Below are 19,652 nucleotides of genomic sequence, written 5' to 3'. Positions count from 1 at the left end.
CCTCCGAAATGTACTTTTCTTTTACAGAGACTTTTATTCCACAATATATGTTTGAATATTTGAAGGTATTTCAGACTGTTGTTTTTAAAAGTGGGCATTTTACAGCACATTCAACATTACAAACCTACATTTTGCTTTATCTGCATGGGTCGTAGTCGGAGGAAGATCATTTTATAAAATGTGACTTTGTATCGATTTTGTGTGGGTCGATGACGCATTAAGCCAAGTTGTGGCGATTCCTCGCTTTCTTTTATTTCAATCTCGAGTGGTGCCGACACTGCGTAGAGTGGTGCGGGCGGCGGCCGGGCGCCATTCTTTTTGTAACGTTGGCACTCCAGCAGCCCAGTGACACACTGGTATGCTGGAGTGCGATGTTACCAAAAATAATGGCGGCCGGGCGGGCGGCTGCACCGTGGGCCGTACTACTGGTGTGCGGGCGGCAGCCGAGCGCCATTCTTTTTAGGTCTCGCCTGAGCCAGTGCGCATGCGCTGCTCTGCCAGGCTTCTAGTAAGGACTTCCAACTGGGACCACACGCTCGTTCGTGTTTTTTTTTTGTGCTCACAGGCTATTGACCTTTGCATGCATCTTTCTAAGAAAGACAGCACACAATTGGCCAAAGGTGGGTGTATGTCCCACCTTCTCTCTCCCGTGGCCTAGGGAGCTCTGGAGCGAGCAACGGCCCGCACTGTGCCTGCTGCATTCCTTAAATTCTTCTAGTATCTCTGCACCGCGTGCACCACTTGTGGGCTTTCTTTTTGTAGTGCCTCCTCTTGTGCTCTATGCTGTCTTTGCTTTGGATAAGCTATCATGACGCTCTGTCTCCAACTTTACTCATTTACTGCGACCCCACGTCTGCCTCTGAGTCCAAGACGTTTAACATGGGCACACAGGGAGAGGATGCACCCTCACAGCCAGAGATGCCGACTTTGGCTCTGGGGAACTAGGTTCGAGCCTGGGCGTCGGTTCAGCATCGTGTGATTGTAGGCAAATCACTTCATCTCCCCATGTCTACAAAAATGAAGGTGTCCTTGTTAAACGTAACTGGTTCCCATATAAAGCGCTCCATTACCTTCGGGATGAGTTTGTGCTATATAATTCTACAAAGAAAAGAAAATATATCAGTTTCTCTCTTCCTTTGCCGTGGCCATAACAGGCATGTTGTAAAAGTACGGCTTTAAGATTTTTAGCTGCAAGGACAGAGCAATCCTTCCGTTTTAAAGTGTTGTCATGGCATTAGGTTCAGAGTGTCGTTTAAGCAACGCCTGCAGTGTTTTTGTTTTAAGACTCACTCAAATCGATGGAGACTTGTTGCATCCCTGAGGAGGCAGGAGGCTGCAAAGTAATTCAGAAGGGAAATGCAGCCATAATTCACATTTAGAGGGTATCCCACAATAGAACTATTTTATCTGACACCTGAACCTGGCATCAGTAACGCATGGATTTCCATATTTAAAATTCCTGCATGTTCTCTAGACGGAAAGCGCTCAACTTCTTTCTGGCCACAGACTGGTCTCAGGTCTCCTCATTGACTTGCATAGTGCCTTGTCTGGGCCTTTCATTCTAAAATGTCTTGTTGCCCTCCCCCTACACCAACAATTTAGAAAGTTACGTCCATAGTTATTAGAGCAACTTAGCAAGGTTCTTCCAACTTCTTACATTGCATAAAGGGTTAAAACTAGCGTTACCACTATTAGTGATGGATCAACAACGCAGCACTATAACTCATTTAAAGTTTTCTATTGGCAATGGTTGTCTGTCTTAAGTATGTATAGATAAAGGTTAAAAATAATGTTCATGCCATTGGAAAGCCAGCGAAGCAGCCATCATAAGGAAAGCTGATTCTTGGATCTTTTATGGGTGCAGCAAATGCTGGGGCGGTCTAAGGCTGACTTTGAAGTTGGGGTACCAGGTTCAAGTCTAGCGGGAAGCTTAAATATCCTGTGATTCTGGGTAAATCATTTAATGTCTCTGTGTCTACCAAAAAACAAGCATTTGCAATGCAATAGGTCTCGCATTACGCGAGTTTAAGCTATTGGCACTGCAAATGACAATGCCTTATATTTATGTTTTAAATATGTTTTAAAAACAAAAATAAAAGGTATTGTTATTTGCAATGTCAATAGCTGAAACTCGCGTAAATGCAAGACATATTGCATTGCAAATGCTTGTTTGTAACGCTGGCACTCCAGCAGCTTACCAGTGACACACCAGGCTGCTGGAGTGCAAATAGTTACCAAAAAAAATGGAGCCCAGGTGGCGGCTGCACCGTCTCGGACCCCGGGCTGTAAGTAGTCATCAGACTTTCCTGGGTCATTTTAAAATTGCTTGCAAGAAAAACGTGAGGCATAGACTATGGAAGGAAAGCAATGAAAGCGAAGCAGAGAATAGTATTAAGATGCAATGCTATTGTTTCTTTCAATGTCTTGGAAACATCACATTGAGAGCCACTATCAACCAGATTTTTTAACACAGAAGTTCACTTTAGTCATGTGTATTAATTCATTGCTGTTTTTGACCACATGCATGTTGGTAGCAGCGGAGTGCCTGTTGGCAGCCGCACAACGTACATGAAGATGCAGAGTCTTCAAGAGTGATCAAGAACCTGAAGTTCTACTTCAGCATGTGTGAGGCGGGATTACTACTATATTGTGCACCCTGCGACACCAGGAAAGGACCCATTGGAGTGACTCACTGAAGTGCCGTCACTGGACCTGGACATGGCGCTATCCATCAATCTATTGACTCAAAAACTTCCAGCCGCCTTTAAGAGCTGCTTTGGCTGACTCATCAGTTCTAAGCAGCTACTTAGGCCTTCGCACAGAATCAAGGTGTTTGCAAGGCGCCATCTTTTCGAGCAGGTCCTTGTAGCATTGAGCCTGCTCCACAAAGTCATGGTCAGATCACCTCCATTCAGAACACAGAGCCCAGCAGCTGGGGTCCTCGTAGTCATAGGTCTAATCTTTGCTTTCGGGGTCATAGCAAAGCAGGAAACTTTAGATGTTTCCCCTGTTCTCAATGCAAGTTTAAAGAGCTTCTTCAGCTGTCAATAGGTGCTCACTCTCCCTCATGGGTGGCAGTGTATATCTATACATGTGCGAAGCGGGTGTAGAACTGGCGCCCAATCACAAGGGAATCCACCCTGGAAATTTACCCTGGAAATTCAGATGGATGTCTGGTTACTTCAAAAGACAACTTCCTAGGCTTCTCCCACAGGACTTAGGAATGGAGAAGCTCAGCTCACATCAACAGGCGAGTGGAAGTGCATGCATCATTACCATTTGCTCCATCTGTCTGGACTACTACACAGACCCGGTGACCACGCAGTGCGGGCACAACTTCTGCCAGCCCTGCCTCGCCCGATGCTGGGCAGGAGTGGCCTCAAACTTCCCCTGCCCTGAGTGCCGAAAGGCGTCACCCAAGGGTGCCCTGAGCTCCAACCGGCAGCTGGCCAATATTGTGCAGATCGCCAAGGACTTGTGCTAGCAGGTGGCGCAGCTGAGGGTGAAGGGGGAGTGCATCCGGCACTGCGAGAAGCTGCGGCTCTTCTGTAGGAAGGAGGAGACGGCCATCTGTGTGGTGTGCAGAGAGGCCAAGGTGCACCGGTCCCACGAGGTGGTATCCCTGGAAGAGGCGGCCCTGAAATGCAAGGTAAGAGAATATGCACCCAGCTCACTTGCTCCATTCATCCATCCATATATCCACCCATCCATCGTCCATCCGCCCACCTGTACATCCATCCATCTATCTACCCACCCAACTATCCACCTACCTGTCCATCCATCCACACACCATCCATCCACCCATCTGTCCATCCTCTCATCCATTCACCTATCCATACACTCACCCACGCACCCGCCCACCTGTCCATCCATCCACCCACCATTCATTCATCCACCCACCCTTCCACGCATCCTCCCATCCATCGACCCACCCATCCATCCACCCACCCACCATCCATCCATCTACCTGTCCACCCATCCATCCATCCCCATCCACCCACCCTTCCTTCCTTCCTCCAACCCAAACACTCACCCACACATCCATCTTATTCCATTCGTCCACACATCATCACATTTCATCTATCCATCAGACACCCATTTATTCATAGCCAGCTCCATTCATCTATTCATCACCATATTGTATCAATTCATATATCACTTTATTCCATCCATCCATCCCCACTCATCCACCCATCCATCCATCTTATTCCATTCGTCCACTTGTTTCATTTATCTGCCAGGCACCCATTCATCCCTCGCCTTCTTACAGTCATCCACCCATAACCCTACTGCATCCATTCATATATCACTTTATTCCGTCCATCCATCTCTCGGCCATTCATTCATCACCTTGTTTATCTTTGTATCTAGTTGATATTATGTTCGCTGCCATTGTCCGAAGATTCGTGCTTGCATGGTTCTTTAAATATTAGTTGCTGCAACTATCCCGTTAACTAGTACATCATTTATAGATCCTGGGAGGATGAAAAACGAAGTCAGTCTCTGGGTAACTGGCCGGTGACCTGCAGGTAGGACATAGATTTCTGTAGCTGCCACGTTACCCAATAGTACCTTATTTGTGTCTTCATGCTGCAAAGATTTCGCAGCTGATACTTCTATCTCTGTTTTTAGGCCTCACATACAGCAATTCGCTGTCTGAAGGCCAAAGCCTCTTGTGGACCATACCACAAGCATTTGCAATACAATAGGTCTTGCATTATTAAAGTTTGAGCTATTGGTGTTGCATTATTATTAGCAATGCCAATAGCTCAAACTTAATAATGCGAGACCTATTGTATTGCAAATGCTTGTTTACATTGCGGCAGATAATGCAGCCAGCAGTACCTGCTGCAATGTAAAAGATAGGCACTTGCGAATGCCATAGTGGCGGTCGCATTGTAATGCCTATCGTGAGGCCCCCACCTTGATGGCCAGCTGTCCTATTCCCCGATTCGTTGGCGGACGGACTGAAGTCCGCCTGCCATCGTAGTCAGCCCGTAAGATTGCAAACTTCATGGTCTCTGCTTCATGCACAAACACTTTTAACATGTGCAGCCTGCTTTTGGGCCACTGGAGTTATGCAGCAATGGAGGCCAAAAAGATGTTGCAGTGTTGACTAAATTTTGCAACAATAAAAAGGCTGCAGCGTAATGCAGTGCATTTATGATACTTTATTATTTTGACATATTTATACATAATAACACCCTCTGCAAAGCTTTTGCCTCATTAGTACCTGTGTAACATACAAATGCAGCAGTGGGAAAGGTGACTAGTCAACCTTTGCAAAGGGCCCTACACTTCACAGCAACATAAGTCACATTTCTCTTAGTAATTTTTGATCCGTTTGAGCAACAAAATTGTTTTGGGTCAAATCGTTAGATAATGCAGCAGATGATGTATTATGTTGCAAATATGATACAGACATAGTTAAGTGGAAACATTTTTTCCACTTAACTTAATTTTGCCTCAGCATCGTAGTTGATCAATTTGCAAGTTCCCCAAACCCAAAAGTCGAGTTTGGGCACAATTTGCATTTTAAAAGCAGTCCTACAACACAGGGCTACTTTTAAACTGACCTCAGGCTTCAGCAGTGCCCACATGCAAACGCAGAAAGGGCTGCTGGCCTCAAAACTGCCATGCCCTATCATATTCTAGGGACTTAAAGGTAGTTCTAATCCCCCTGCCCTATTATGTACTAGGGTCTTATAGGAGAGGTCATGCCAATCATAGGGGTACCCTAACCCATAGTGCACGCTAGTGTATGTAGGTGTTTTCATAGTATCTTTAGGTGTCTCTTTATGAATAGCACTGGCCCTGTGCCTGTTCAGGCAGAGGCCAGGGTCAGGTACCACCAGTACCAGTCAGCAAAACGTTGGGTAGTGCCCAGGGCAGAGGATGGCTTTGCAATACTAAAGAAGCACAAACTCAGAATTTAAAACATAACACCGTGGTTGTGGGGTTCTCTTTAATAATCAGAATTGATTTCTATCCTAATGAACCCATTTTCCAACATTAGGATGAGGAAAGACTGGGGAAAAATCATAACGTTCTAATCTATACCTTGAAGTTTTCATGCAGTTCTTTGATGATGGTTAATAGCTCACTCTTCTATATTAGGATTTTAACTTATAAACTGCAAATACCAAAATAATCTCTCAGACAAAAGCAGTAACTCACTGGCCTATTTACATGATATGCATTTTGTGATCTGCGTGGTACACGTTCTTTGCTGCAGGCATATTACCCCACTGTGGCTACCTTACCAATAGTCAAAACTTCCATTAGACAAACCTCCGATCTCTCTCAATAAAAGTTATTAATCACCAAAGTTATCTTCACATTTTTATTGTTGCCTGAAAATTGCTGGAGACCAGGAATGCAGCAGCAGGTATTTTTCAAACCATAATGCACTTGCAAACACGACCTCCCCACCCTAAGTCGGCGACCTTTGTTTGCTTGGTGCATGAAGATGCAAAATTCATATACATGTTTTTTTAACATTTAGTCTGATTACTATATGAAATAACAAACAAGCATAGATGCAAACTGTGACAATATGCCTGCTTTTCTCAAAATTTCACTTCGAAAGTATGCGATTGTATTTGCTTAACGGGCGGTGATTTGTATAGGGTCTCTGGGAAGTCCCCAAGGTTGTCCCTGTCCCCCCCAGAATGTTAGTGTCTCCTACGCCCCTGGTTGTTGATTATTTATCTTATGCAACTAACAACCATTGAAAAAGCGAACAGTACTGGGTTGTTGTAAGCGTAATGTTACTTGCTGTATTATATATCTGAATTTAATCACAGAAGCAGCAAAATACCAGTCGGGCGGCGCACTAACCTTAGCATAGATTTTCAGTTCATGTGCTTGTAAGCCACGCCCCGAAAAACACACGCCACACCTCTTTGAGAGACCCCCAGTTATTTCATCCCACTTAAAGCCCTGGTTATAGTGTCTCTTTAAAGATGTATCTCCATGGTGATACGTGTACGTGAGGTCCTGGGTGCAAAATGGAGGATTCTGTCTACGTTGCATTTTCAAATCATACGTGCGGATGAATGGCTGAGGACGCAGGCAGTCCTTGCGTGTAGCGGGTCGACACTGTCGCTATTTGTTAGGATTTGCTAACGCTGCAACAGAGCGTTTTCTGCCCGTCATATCTGCCACAACACTTCCCTCCGACTCTCGTGGGTGGGGCTCCTGCCCGGGCGGTGCCCCAGCCAGCATCCTCTCCACGGCTCCGGGCAGCGGTGTACCAGCTGCTCCCTGAAACCCGGAAGGGAGGGGGTTACAGCAGCGAGGGACAGGAGCCGCGCGGGAGGATCCGACGCGCGTGGACCCGAGCGTCAGGGGACCCGGAAACACCTGCGGCTCTGGCCCTTGTCGGCCTACCCTGCCTCATCCCCTGCCGGCGTCCTCTCGCGCTCTCTCGTTGTCCCCGTGCCCGCTGCCACCAGTGTGCTCTTCTTCCACTGCTGCCTGCGCCCCTCCCTCGTCTCTGCCCCCCGCAGGCCATGGACCTGAAGAGGCTAGTGACCACACTGGAGAGCGGGCAACAGGATGTGGTACTGCGGGCGCTTCAAAGCTACAACAAGCAGGTGAGCCTATCTGTGGAATGACGTCAGTGCGAATTGCGTTCGGGCTACGTCATGAGTGTGAACCCCCTCTGGTGCACGCGCCTGTTCCGTGGTGCTAGTGAGTGTGGGGTCATGTCAGTACGAGTCTGCGCACATTTTCCGACCGAGGGCGCGCCCGGGCCAGTGTGGATTTCATCAGTGGTACAGAGAGGGAGTGTGCATCTCATGTGCCATAGCACCAAAACCGGAACATGTGATACTGGGATGGGTTTGTACATACATGGCAAATGTCGGTCCCATCTGTGGTACAAAATTAATATGGGCTATATACTTGGTGTAGCATCCACTCCAGCTCTGGAGCACGCAAATGACTACGCACACAGGTAGCTCAGTAATACACTTCCTTATTCTTCCGCATGCAGCTGTTAACTGAACATACTGCATCATAGACTTTATTGACCACACCAGACACACCTAAATACCTCCCAACTGATTATGTAACTTTGTAAGGAGTCCACCTAAGCCCACAAGGGCCCTACTGCGCATGATCACACAATACATCTCACCCTTTGTTAAATTAAAAACACAAATAATATATATATTAGAGTCCTCAATGAGTCGTTGAGGTGCTCACACCAATCTTCTAGATTGAGTCGTACCAGGTGAAGGAGTTGCACTGCCATCTGGCATCGTAGCTGTAGACTCAGATGCTGGATGTGGGAACTCAGGTGGACTTGGTTCACTCGTGAGGTCTGGATCCAACGAACATTGAGGCAGATGTTTGAAATGGGACGAGTCTCGTAATGGATTTTCTGCTACGTTGACTGGTCACCATATGTCCTTTACTTTTCACGGTTAATGTATGTCCTTTACTTGTCACAACTTTTATTATATCAGAATAAAACAAAGCGCCAGTCTTGCTTTTCCGTTTTTGTTTGACTCAAATTTGATCTCTTTCTTTGAACAAGCATTGGAAATGCAATAGGTCTCGCAGCATTAGAGTTAGTGCTTTTAGAATTGTTTATGGTTTTTTTTTGTAAATCTTTAGCATTTTTGTTTCCTGTAGCCAATGCTAAAGAATTTAAAAAAAAAAAAGCCATAAACATTTCTAAAAGCTCTGAAATGCAGTCTGAAATGCTGGATATATATTCAGTACAGATACACTATATTGTTGATGAAGACATAGGATATAATATGTTGTACTGTATACACACAATTAGATGGGAACGTGCTGTGTGTGTCAGCGATTGAAAGAGACTGCACTCAGAGTTGCTGTGCGCATCAGCGAAAAGATTGCAGAGTAGACACGCAATACTTGTACTAAAGTGTTGTGCGATTGTACTGTAGGCACGCAATTTAAAATCCAGCTAAACGCGTCAGCAGAGTTGCTGTGCGCATCAGCGAGTGAACTGTAAACTAGACACGCAGTTTTAAAATCAAGATGTGCGTATCAGCGAAAAGATTGCAGGGTAGACGACCAAATACTTGTACAAAAGTGCTCTGCGTGTCAGCGAAAGAACGTAAAAGTCTGCACTGGGCACTGCTGTGCGAGTCTGCAAGAAAGCATGGAGCTGCTGTGCGCATCAGTGAGTAAACTGTAAAGTAGGCACGCAATTTAAAATCCAACTGTGCGCGTCAGCGCCGCGGAGTTGCTGTGTGCATCAGCGAGTGAACTGTAACTTATACACACAATTTTAAAATCAAGCTGTGCGTATCAGCGAAAGGATTGCAGGGTAGACATGCAAATACTTGCACAAATGTGCTGTGCGTGCCAGCGAATGAGCATTAAAGTGCACACAGCGTCGCTGTGCGCGTGAGCGATAGAGCATGGAGCTGCTGTGTACATAAAATGGACACAAAGCTGGTGTGCACGTTAGTATTGGCACAAAGCTGTTGTACACGCTGTTGTCCGTCTGTAAAGGCTGCTGGGTGTGTCAGCCAAGGAGAATGAAGCTGGTTTGCGCGTCAAGGTTTCTAGGTGCGCAATCAAAGAGCAACGTCGGGTCAATGCGTTGCACGTTGCGTTCCAATGACGAATTTCTGGAATGCCACAGTTATATGGAGAAGTCCTAAAGTTCACAGAGGAAAGCACAGTGCCAGCACGAGGACGGGCAGTCACGAGCAGGTAGTTAAAGAAATAACATGGAACCACCCGGACAGCGGTAAAGTTAACAAGTGAAAGCGGGATGTAAGTAGGGGGGAGGAGAAGTCTGGGCAGGCAGGATGACTCAGGGGAGGGGGCGGAGCGGGGCAGAGCGGCATGTGGGTGTGAAGAAGCCGGGCCTTTGAAGTGAAGCTAAGCTTCACTTCAAAGGTGTCGGAGGAATGCGGGCGGCTGTGCACGCGCTTTTAAGCTCAATGCACATGCGCATTGAGCTTAAAAGTCACGGGCACTGCAAGGAATCGCCACGATTCCTTGCAAGTTGGATAAAGAGTGGATAAGCCCCCATAGTCTCGCAAGCTCGATGCGCATGCGCATCGACAGGCGAGACCTAAAAACTGTTTCCCTAGTGTTGCTACGCTTATCTGCATAGGTCTTCATCTTTCTTTTGCGAGAAGCGATCGTGACATGAATCTCATCAATGTCTATTACTCTGCTCATGGTCCACTGTGGTAACTTTGTCTCAATGGCTCTCCCAAACAGCAAGGTGGCAGGGCTTTCACCTGTTGTGAAATGGTGAGTTGACCGAAAAGCATAAAGGGCTGGACACAAAGCTGACGTGAGGTCGATTCCTTCAAGCATAGCACGCTGAACCACTTTCTTTAGGGTTCCAATAAATATTTCAACAACACCATTTACCTGTGACCAGAGAGGCGTGCTTTTCTAATGCTTATGTTTAAACGATTAAGAAAGTCTTTAAACTCTCTTCTACTGAAGGGCAGACCATTGTCGGATTAGAGGATGGAGGGAATACCCCACATTACAAAAATATTATCCTGCCTCTCGATGACTTTGTCATGTGTGGTCAATGATAAATCTTCCACTAAGGGAAACGTGAGTACTCACCAAAAACTGCCATAATATGATGGTTATTGTTTAAAGGTCTAAAGAAATAAACTGCAATTTTCTCCTATGCTTGTTTAAGAAGGTCAGACATATTTAGCGGATGCTTTGTTGTCTTGAGATATAAGCAGTTACACAGGTGATATGCTTTCAGTTCCTTCTCGACTTGTTCGCCAAGGCTAGGAAACCACATTCGTTCTCTGAGGGCTCTCTTGGTGGCTACAATGCCACAATGTCTTTCGTGAGCCAGTTCAATAACTTTTTGTCTCAAGTTCTCAGGTTTGACAACTCTCGAATCTCTCAGTATGATACCTTCTTGAATGACAGAAAGTTCTTCCTGCACATTCTCGAATTTTTGATATATATTCATGTAATCTGTGAGAGGGTGAGTATGTTTACTCCATGATTGCTTTGCAGTTAGATCCTTGAGTGTGAGCATGTCTCTGTCTGTATTAGTAGCAGTAAGGATCTGCTTAATGGATAGAGCTGCAGGGGTGCTGGACTTAACTATGAAATTAATGTATGCTTCAGCTGCTTTAGACGTCGCGCTGTAATGACACTTATGAGGAATAATCTGCTTGTTTTTGATCCATCCTCAGGTTATGCACAATAGTGTAATCATACTCTTGCAATCCCAACCCTCACCTCTCGATGCGAGGGGGCATGTTGGCTTTCGGATTTTTGAAAATGGCGAGCAACACCTGGTTGTCAGTGACAGGAGTGAAATGTTTTCCGTACATAAACACATGAAAATGTTCACAAGCCCCACACTACAACTAGGACCTATTTTTCTGGCTGAGAATAGGCATTTTCAGTCTGAGATAAACTTCGGCCAGGTATAGTCCACAGTGTGTCTCTGAGCATTTGGCTGTCCATTGTGTTGAGCAAGGATCTCACCCAACTCCACCGGGCTTATGTCTACAACAATCTCAGTATGTAACTTTGGATCAAAGTAAGCCATTTCAGTTGCATTTTTAGACGCATGTTTGATTTTCCTGAAACTTAGATCACATTCAGGGGCCCATTGGACAGGAACATTTTTCTTTGTTCACTCTCGTAATGGGGCTCTCATCGTGACAAAATCACAAATGTATTTGTAGCAATAGCTGGCCATGTCTAAGAAGGACTGCAGCAGGTTTATATCTTGCAGGTCACAGGTGGATGACAATGCTTGTACTTTTTCAGGGGCAGGAGTCCTTACCCCTTCAGAGAAAATATGCCCTAAGTATTTGAGTTTGGTTTTGTGAAACTCGCACTTTTCTGCATTTCAACATGAAATCTGCATCGGCAAGCAAATTACACACTTACTGAAGAGCTTTGTCATGTTCCTTTCTTGTGGCCTCAAACACTAATATAACATCACTTAAGTTAAAATCATGTGTCACAGGCTGAATAATTCAGAGAATGGCATCCTGAAAGATTTCTGCAGCCGATGACACAGCAAAACTGAGTATTTTGTAACTGAACAAACGAACATGAGTTTAAAAAGTAGTAATGTACCTACAGTTCTCTTCCAGCTCGAGTTGATGGTACCCTTTCTTCAGATCAAGACGGGCAAAAACGTTTGCGCCATTCAGCTGTGTAATCATGTCTGCTATGTGTGGATCTGGGTGGCTATGTTGACTTGGCACAGATCAACACAAATGTGCATGGCACCTCCACTGTCCTTTTTTGTACTACCACTATGGGCAAAATCCTTGACTTCGGACTAGTAGAGCGCTTGATGATGTCATGCTTTAATAATGTTCCCAGTTCATTCTCAACAGCCTCCTGTAAGTGAAAGCATCTGACTATGTCGCTGAGCAACAGGACGAATGTCCTCATTAATGTGAAGTTGCACCTTCATTGTCTTAAGTGTACCTAGTCCATTAAATAACGACGGAGATTGACATACTATTTCAGAAAGTGCATTGAGGTTGTAGTTGATGGATATCAGTCCCATGTCAGTAGCAGTGCTGAGACTGAGTAGACATAGACTCGACGAAGTATCTTGGAGAACATGAATTTGTGCTTGTACTGTCATTTTTGTCTGCTTCAAGGTCGCTACAAATGACCCTCGACTTTGTAATGGCATAGAAGGAGCCCACGTGTACACCTTTGTTTTCGATGGCATTAGACCTGGTATCACAGACAGTGCATTGTATGTTTCTGCTGGCATGATATTGCTCAATGCACCACTGTCTACAATGAAAGTTGTATGGCAGCCATTCACCTTTTACGTGATCTTGGGGCATTGGCCAAATGAGTTGGGTAGTTTCACATGGCGATCTCTCTTTAATTTGTGTTCTTCTTTGCAAGCAGCCAGTCCTACATGTGCATGTTTTTCTGCAGTCAGCATCACCATTGCAAACCCATCTTCTTCACTGTTGCTCGATGATGATGCTGAAGAGCCTTTGGAAGCTGACTTTGATGACGATCAACTTCGTCTTGTGGGTGTCGCTAAAATGCTTCTGGACCTTTCTGGTGCCTATTTTCTCTTCTGTTCGTGACATACTTAGTGTCTCTTTTGCTTTGCACATCCACCTCGGAAACATAATTTATTTTTCTTCGGAGACATCGTCTTCTGGGCCTCCACTTTGTATTTCTACTTATTTTTCGTGGTCAATGCTGATTCATTCTGGGTTGTTCCAGCTTCCATATCAGCAGCCTGTCAATTTGCACATTCATCAGTTCTCGCAGCCAGGAGTACCTTTTCTAGAGCGTCTCTCTCAGCATGCGTCATCTGAACGAATCGGAGAGGCACCCACGATGACTCTAAGATGCATGGATTCTTCGTGATTGAATTCACTGAATTTGCAATGCTTGATGAGGGTATCAAGTCTTTCGACAAACTCATCCATTGTTACACCAGCTTGCTGTCTTGCCTGGTCAAAACTATATCTTTTATAGTCGACATTTGGCATTGGATTGAACTTGGCATCAAACGTTTCCTTGATGTGACTGTACGATATTTCGTGAGTTTGTGATATTTTCTTTGTCAGTTCTTTCACAGCTCCACTTGCAAGGTTCTTTAAGTATTAGATCTTTTTGTCATCTACTTCTAGGGAATCTAGGAAGTCCTCAAACGTTTGAGCCATGCAGTCCATCTGGCACCAATATTCTGCTTTTTGGTGGTATCGAATGGCGGTGGTGGTTTCAGAAACACTGCAGCATCAGTAACCTGTGTTGGGACTTACTGACGTTGAGAGTATATGCTGTCCCTTCAACGGTTGCTGCTCATTCGAAACTGCACCTTCTGTAACCATCAACCGTGTGTTTACATCTGAGTTTGTTGTACCTAGTTTGATGTTGTACAGCGCCATCTTCTTTCTTGACAGTGTATAACGCTTTTGTCAATTGCACGTGTTTCTCACAGCTCTCAACTTTATGCAATGTACCTGATTGTCGCTGTCTTTAGCGTTTCTTTGTGCCTGGTCATCTCTGCCTCTAGCGCTTTCTTACACTAGGCCGTTGCTGCCTCTAGTGCTTCTTAGCACCTCATCGTCTCTGCCTTTTAGTGCTTTCTTGCACCTGGCTGTCGCTGCCTTTAGTGTTTCTTCGTACCTGGTTGTAGCTGCCATGAGCGTTTCTCTTTTGTATTTATGATGGCTTTGTGTTACTCTGTGGCGTAGCATCTCTTTTTTTTACCTTAGCAGTAGGCTTTTGGCGGGCCTTCTGACGGTGCTCCTCCATAGGGCCTTCACCTTCTTCAAGGGCATTGTACGAGTTAGAGTGGTGCTTTGACTCTACATATGCCAACGGTAGCTTGCTTCTTGGGGCGCACGTGGCACACACAAGCAGTTTGTTTGACCTCGTCAAACTCGCAGGAAGAGCAGTCCTGTTTCTTCTTGGCACGTATCCCCTACTCGTCGCCAGTTGAAGCATCCACCCCAGCTCTGGAGCATGTAAGTGACTATGCCCACAGGGAGCTCGGTCTTTATTCTTCGGCATGCAACCGTTAACGTACTGCGTCAATAGACTTTATTGACCACACCCAAACACACCATTATACCTCCCAACTGATTACGTAACTTTGTAAGGAATCTGCCTAGGACCATACGTGTCCTACTGCACATGATCACACAACACTACACTTGGTACAGGGTGAGTATAGACACCAACCATAGTTCAAACAATTTTGGTCTAAATCTGTGGTGCTGGATGAATGCCTACAGCTTCTGTTGTACAAGGCGAATGTCAGCTACAGGTGACTGTGGACACCATGAGTGGTACAAAGCAAGTATGGGCATCAAACTATTGTAGAGAACATGTACAGGCATCATTGGTTGTATGGTGTAGATGAGGACTCACTAAGAGGCCCAGGCGAGTGTTAACACATGTGGCACAAGACGAGTGTGAAATCCTTCTGTGGTGTTGTTTTAGTGCAGAGTTCATTGTGGTACAAAGTGAGTGAAATGTCCCTCTCCATGTGCCTGTGGGTGCTTGTTTGTAGACCCTCTGCTTACTCCTGTCTGTTCGATGTTACCTCTGTAATCTCTGACATGCTTTTCCAAGTTTAGTTTCATTTTGCTGTGCCTCTTTTCCAGACTTCCCAGTGTTTTTCGTTTGAAAATGAGGACACAGAGACCAGAAAGGTGAGAGCCTTAAAATTCAACACAGCCATAATAACAGGAGGAAAATACCTGTAAGAGAGAGTAGAGGAGTAGGATTTGCATGCCATCTTGCAGCACTCTTCAGACTTCACTGAATTAAGAAGTGCTCTGAATATTCTTTATCTTTGGCGAGTTCCATAAATGATGTCCCCAATCAGCCCCATGACAACTAGAAATGGGCAGGGCAGGAATACCTCAAGCCAACGAAAAGGAACAAAAGAAAAAAGGCAGCAAGGTGTAAAGGTAGAGATCTGAGATCAGTCAGGGTATGAGTTTTTATAGGTTTGTGGAGTTTCCTGTAGTGTTTCTATCACAGGTGGCCTATATTGCCTGGATTACTTACCGGTAATCTTCATTACTCCGATTCTTCCTTACTCTTCTTAGTACTTGTGTGAGTAACGAGACAGCATTACTGCCACTCACTCACCAATTCAAAAGCCTTTATCACTTTCTTTTACTCCAAGGTTTATTGCCATAAAACCCTTCTCCCACAATCTTACTTCCTGATTGTAACAAACCCTTCCTATAAGACTGAAGAGGAGGTAGGGAGGGCCGTAAGTACTGGGACGAATAAGGAAGAATCAGAGTAATGAAGATTACTAGTAAGTAATCCGGACAATACCTCTTCACCTTACTTGTCCCATTATATATATATATATATCATTAGCCAAAATAAGAACAACAGGAAAACATAGATGCTTACAGAAAGGGATCCAATTTTAATCATTCATTACTTAGCTTTCTTTCATTATGCATTTGTAGTCACTGAACACAAGAAATTTAAATGAAAAAATCCACATTTTAATCTCTTAATTTCAGTGACATGAAGCTCTTAATAACAGAAGTACCAAATGACAACTGAGACCCCTGAGCCTCATTCAATCTAGAATGAGTAATATATGTGTGGGGTCAGCCTATGTGACTGCTTTGCACACATCTGCTATTGAGAGCCCAGCCCATTCTGCCCAAGAAGTCCCCATTTCCCTAGTAGAACGGGCTGTGATTGATTTAGGAATGTCTTTGCCACTGCTTTGATAGGCTATGGAAATCAGTCTTTACCCATATTGCCAGGGTAGATGAAGACCGCTTCTCTCCCCTTCTTAATGCACTAAGAATTAACAAAATGACTAACCTTTTGAAGTCTGAAGATCTCCTGAAGTAGACTTTCACTGCCCTTATTACATCCAGAGATGAAACACATGAGTTTGAGAACCTGTATCAGGTATCAAAGAGAAGAGAACTATCTTCTGTACTCCATGAAATCCAGAGCTGAACTTCGGAAGGATCCTAGGGTCTAAAGAAAGGACTATTCTATCGCCAAAGACCCTTAAATAAGGATGACAACACTAATGCACCTAATTTCCAAAATCCTCTTTGCCATACTGATGTTTACCATGACAGGTACTTCATGGTAAGGAATTGTTCAAAGATTGTGCCTAAAGACTCAAGCAGAGCTACCTAGAGGTAAAATAACACCAAAGAAAGATCACATGGTGGGAAAGGATTCGTAACCATCGAACATAAAAGGCTAAGGGCCTGGTTTATATCTTGCCGGTATGTATACTCTATCGCAACAGCAATGGAGTATAAGTACCGCCAAAATAGTGGTCTGCTCTCCAAATTTCAAAGCAGGCGGACCTTAGGTTTAATCATTAGGGATTACTCTGTCTCCGCCTTGATTAAGCCCCTCTGATGGCACTTTGGAGTAAGGGCTGTTAGAAGCAGACCTCTAATTCCACCCATCTAATTTAGATAGGTGGAATTAAAGGTCAGTTTTCACTGCCCGTCACCGCTAGGAAAACTCCGGCAGTAGATAAATGCTTCCCTCGCCATGGGGGACGACTCCCATGGTTAGGGTAGCATTTTCTTCTCCATTTTGAAAAAGAAAATCCTGTTTTCATGCAGGGCTCCCTCATGTTGACAGAGCCCTGCACCAACCTGTAAATAGCACTGACAGTAATCAACATGATGGAGGTTCCTGCCAATAATTTAGAAATGACCACCAGCTTGGTTGATGGAGCAATTTACTCCATCTACCTAACGGAGAAACGGGCCCCCACCATTATGTAAATTAGGCTCTAAATCCAGATTAAGGGTGGCTAAAGATACCTCCTTCTCCAAACCATCTTGCAAAAACTGCAATATCTCAGGAGCTGAAGCCAAAATCTGTGATATAGACCTAGACTAACACCAGAAATTAAAGGATAACCAATGGTCATTGTAGGCTCTGTCTTTTGATCCCCCCTCCTAGAGGTCTGCATAGACTTAGAAATAGAGACTAAGGGGCCTGTACTCTAGAGCGCATCCCACTCGGTCTCCAAATCAGTAGTCTTACTGTGAGGGTCTCTATGGGAAGAGGAGTAGGGCTTGAGGGAGGAGGAGACAAAGGAAGGACCCATTCTTGCTCTACTGCTAGGTGATGAAGTAAAGGGAACCAAGGTCTCCTTGATCAATAACGGACGAGGATTCACTTATATGCCAACTCTCTCTGCAACCGTGCCTTGACCCTCGCAATTAATGGAATCGGGGTAAATTCATAAAGAAGATTGTCTTCCATGGACTGGAGAGAGGATCCACCCCTGATGGCTAAAGCTCCTGGAGTCTTATGAGAAACTCTGGGGGTTAGCTAATGTGTTGATTCACAAAGAGATCTACAAGGGGATCCCTCCACCTGTTATATGTCTCTTGAAATATGACTGGGTTCAGGACAAATTCCTGGGAATGTGGGTACATCCTGCTCAAATGATCTGCCTGTAAATTCTGTGTTCCTCTGATGAAGACTGCCCCTAGGTTTAGTTTAAGGACAGTACTATGATAGTAAAACATCTAGGCACTAGACAGACGCATGTAAAATGTATCCTCTGCCAACAACTCGAGAGCAGCCCACCTGCTACCAATAAAATGAAGAAAAACCAAAGGTGGTGATGGACGGAGCGTTGACAATACAAACACTCACCCCCAGTCAACTGATCTGGGTTTAATCCATCACCGTTCTTTAGCTCACTCCGCCACCCCAGTTCAGAGTGAAGGCCATGCCCATCTCTGATAGAAGAGACTGAAACGGGGAAGAGGTAAGGCTAACACTCTGCTTGAATCTCTTTAAATTATGAAGAAAACAGGCCTGTGTGTTGCAGCGACCTCTCTGCTGCAGGCCAGTGCACCACCTGAGTCTGCAGCATGCCAAACCTTTTCAATATCAAAGCGGGCCAACACACCACCTAACCTTAGCGCGAGAGAGGGCGGGGCACAAACACTGCCCTTTTGTCGACAACAAAAGCCTGGTAATAAAGCGGGCCAATCCACCTTGTATATCAAATGAGAAAAAGCACCACGTAGTTGTAGAACTAGGAGTAGGCAATGCACTGCTTGTATTAAACAAGCAGTGGCAAAATGCAATAGGTTTCGCCTATGTGATTAATATTATTTTTTTGGGTAAGTTTTAGCTTGGTGAGCAGTAGTGCAATATAATTGAAAGAAACTCTGTAAAACTGTTATAACTTGCAGTAATGGGTGGTAATATAAAGTGCTCCTGTTCAGTTATGCTGCAAATTCAGATATTTTGATGTCAGATCCACTTTCAGCAGCCACAAGTGTGGCTTTTGTGTTTAGAGGACATTCTGGCAAGATTTGGGTCAGCTGTGCACTATATAAATATGTGGGGAAAAAAGCAAATAAGCCTCTCCCCGTGGCATTGGGCGGCGCGTCCATGGCTAATGCAACTGTTGCTTATGCAATGTGCTCCGATACCTTTGAGTTTAGTTTGTGCTGTATAAAAATGCAAACAATTGTAAAAAAAACCAAAGTGAAGCACTGCCTTCTGCCACATTGAAAGTGCTCTAATTGTCTGCTTACACTTACATAAAGCGCCCACCACCAGACAGAAATATCTTGGTGCTGCGAGTACATAGAGGAGGTGACTAAAGTGGAGTAGATAGGCAAGGCAGCTTATTTCTCATTTGCATATAGCACAAACGCATAAAAAAGCTGTATGGAGGATACAGACAAGGAAGTTGAACAAAGTAGTCAAACACTGTTTGTGAGAAAATTATATATATTAGCAGTACTAATTTGTGCAGTGCATGGTGTCCCTTGTGAAAAACAGGAACATAAAGATAAAGGGCTAATAGGCAATACACAAAATACATACAGATACGGAAAGAAACACAAAATGGCAGGTTTTCCAAAATTCTGGCAAAGGACCAATGATTGGTATTTTGTACGAATAAAACTCGTTTTATACTTTGACCCTTTTAACAATAAAAAAGGAATTGGATAATTGATTCATTGCCCAACACTGTCAACAACGTTTGAACCCCATCTGCGATATGGGGTCTCATCCGGACCATTAGATATGGAGTACACCTGTTGTTAAAGAACATAGGCTAAGACTACTAAGGTGACCAAAGCGGGTAGCAGAGGCTATGAGGTATTGTGCGGGTTCACATATCTGATGGAAGCTTGGAAGAAACAAAAGTGTAA

At 44.7% G+C, this 19,652-nt stretch overlaps 1 protein-coding gene across 2 annotated transcripts in view; it reads left to right on the top strand.

Moving 5' to 3' along the window:
• The first annotated feature begins 7,173 nt into the window (after positions 1 to 7,173).
• LOC144823106 (chaperone Ric-8A-like) overlaps positions 7,174 to 19,652 on the top strand; it is a 152,368-nt gene continuing 139,889 nt past the window's right edge. Inside the window, exons 1-2 of one of the 2 annotated variants that reach the window (XM_078681287.1) lie at positions 7,174 to 7,598; positions 15,108 to 15,155. In XM_078681287.1, the coding sequence (XP_078537413.1) occupies positions 7,515 to 7,598; positions 15,108 to 15,155 (132 nt within the window). In that variant the 5' untranslated portion in view covers positions 7,174 to 7,514. The remainder of the gene's footprint in view (positions 7,599 to 15,107; positions 15,156 to 19,652) is intronic. The other variant, XM_078681286.1, reaches the window with a different exon arrangement.

Source organism: Lissotriton helveticus, chromosome 3_1, assembly GCF_964261635.1.
Source record: "Lissotriton helveticus chromosome 3_1, aLisHel1.1, whole genome shotgun sequence".
In the NCBI taxonomy this organism is placed as follows: Eukaryota; Metazoa; Chordata; class Amphibia; order Caudata; family Salamandridae; genus Lissotriton; species Lissotriton helveticus.
Note: the sequence above shows the minus strand (reverse complement) of the source record. Positions and strands in the feature narration are given on the sequence as shown.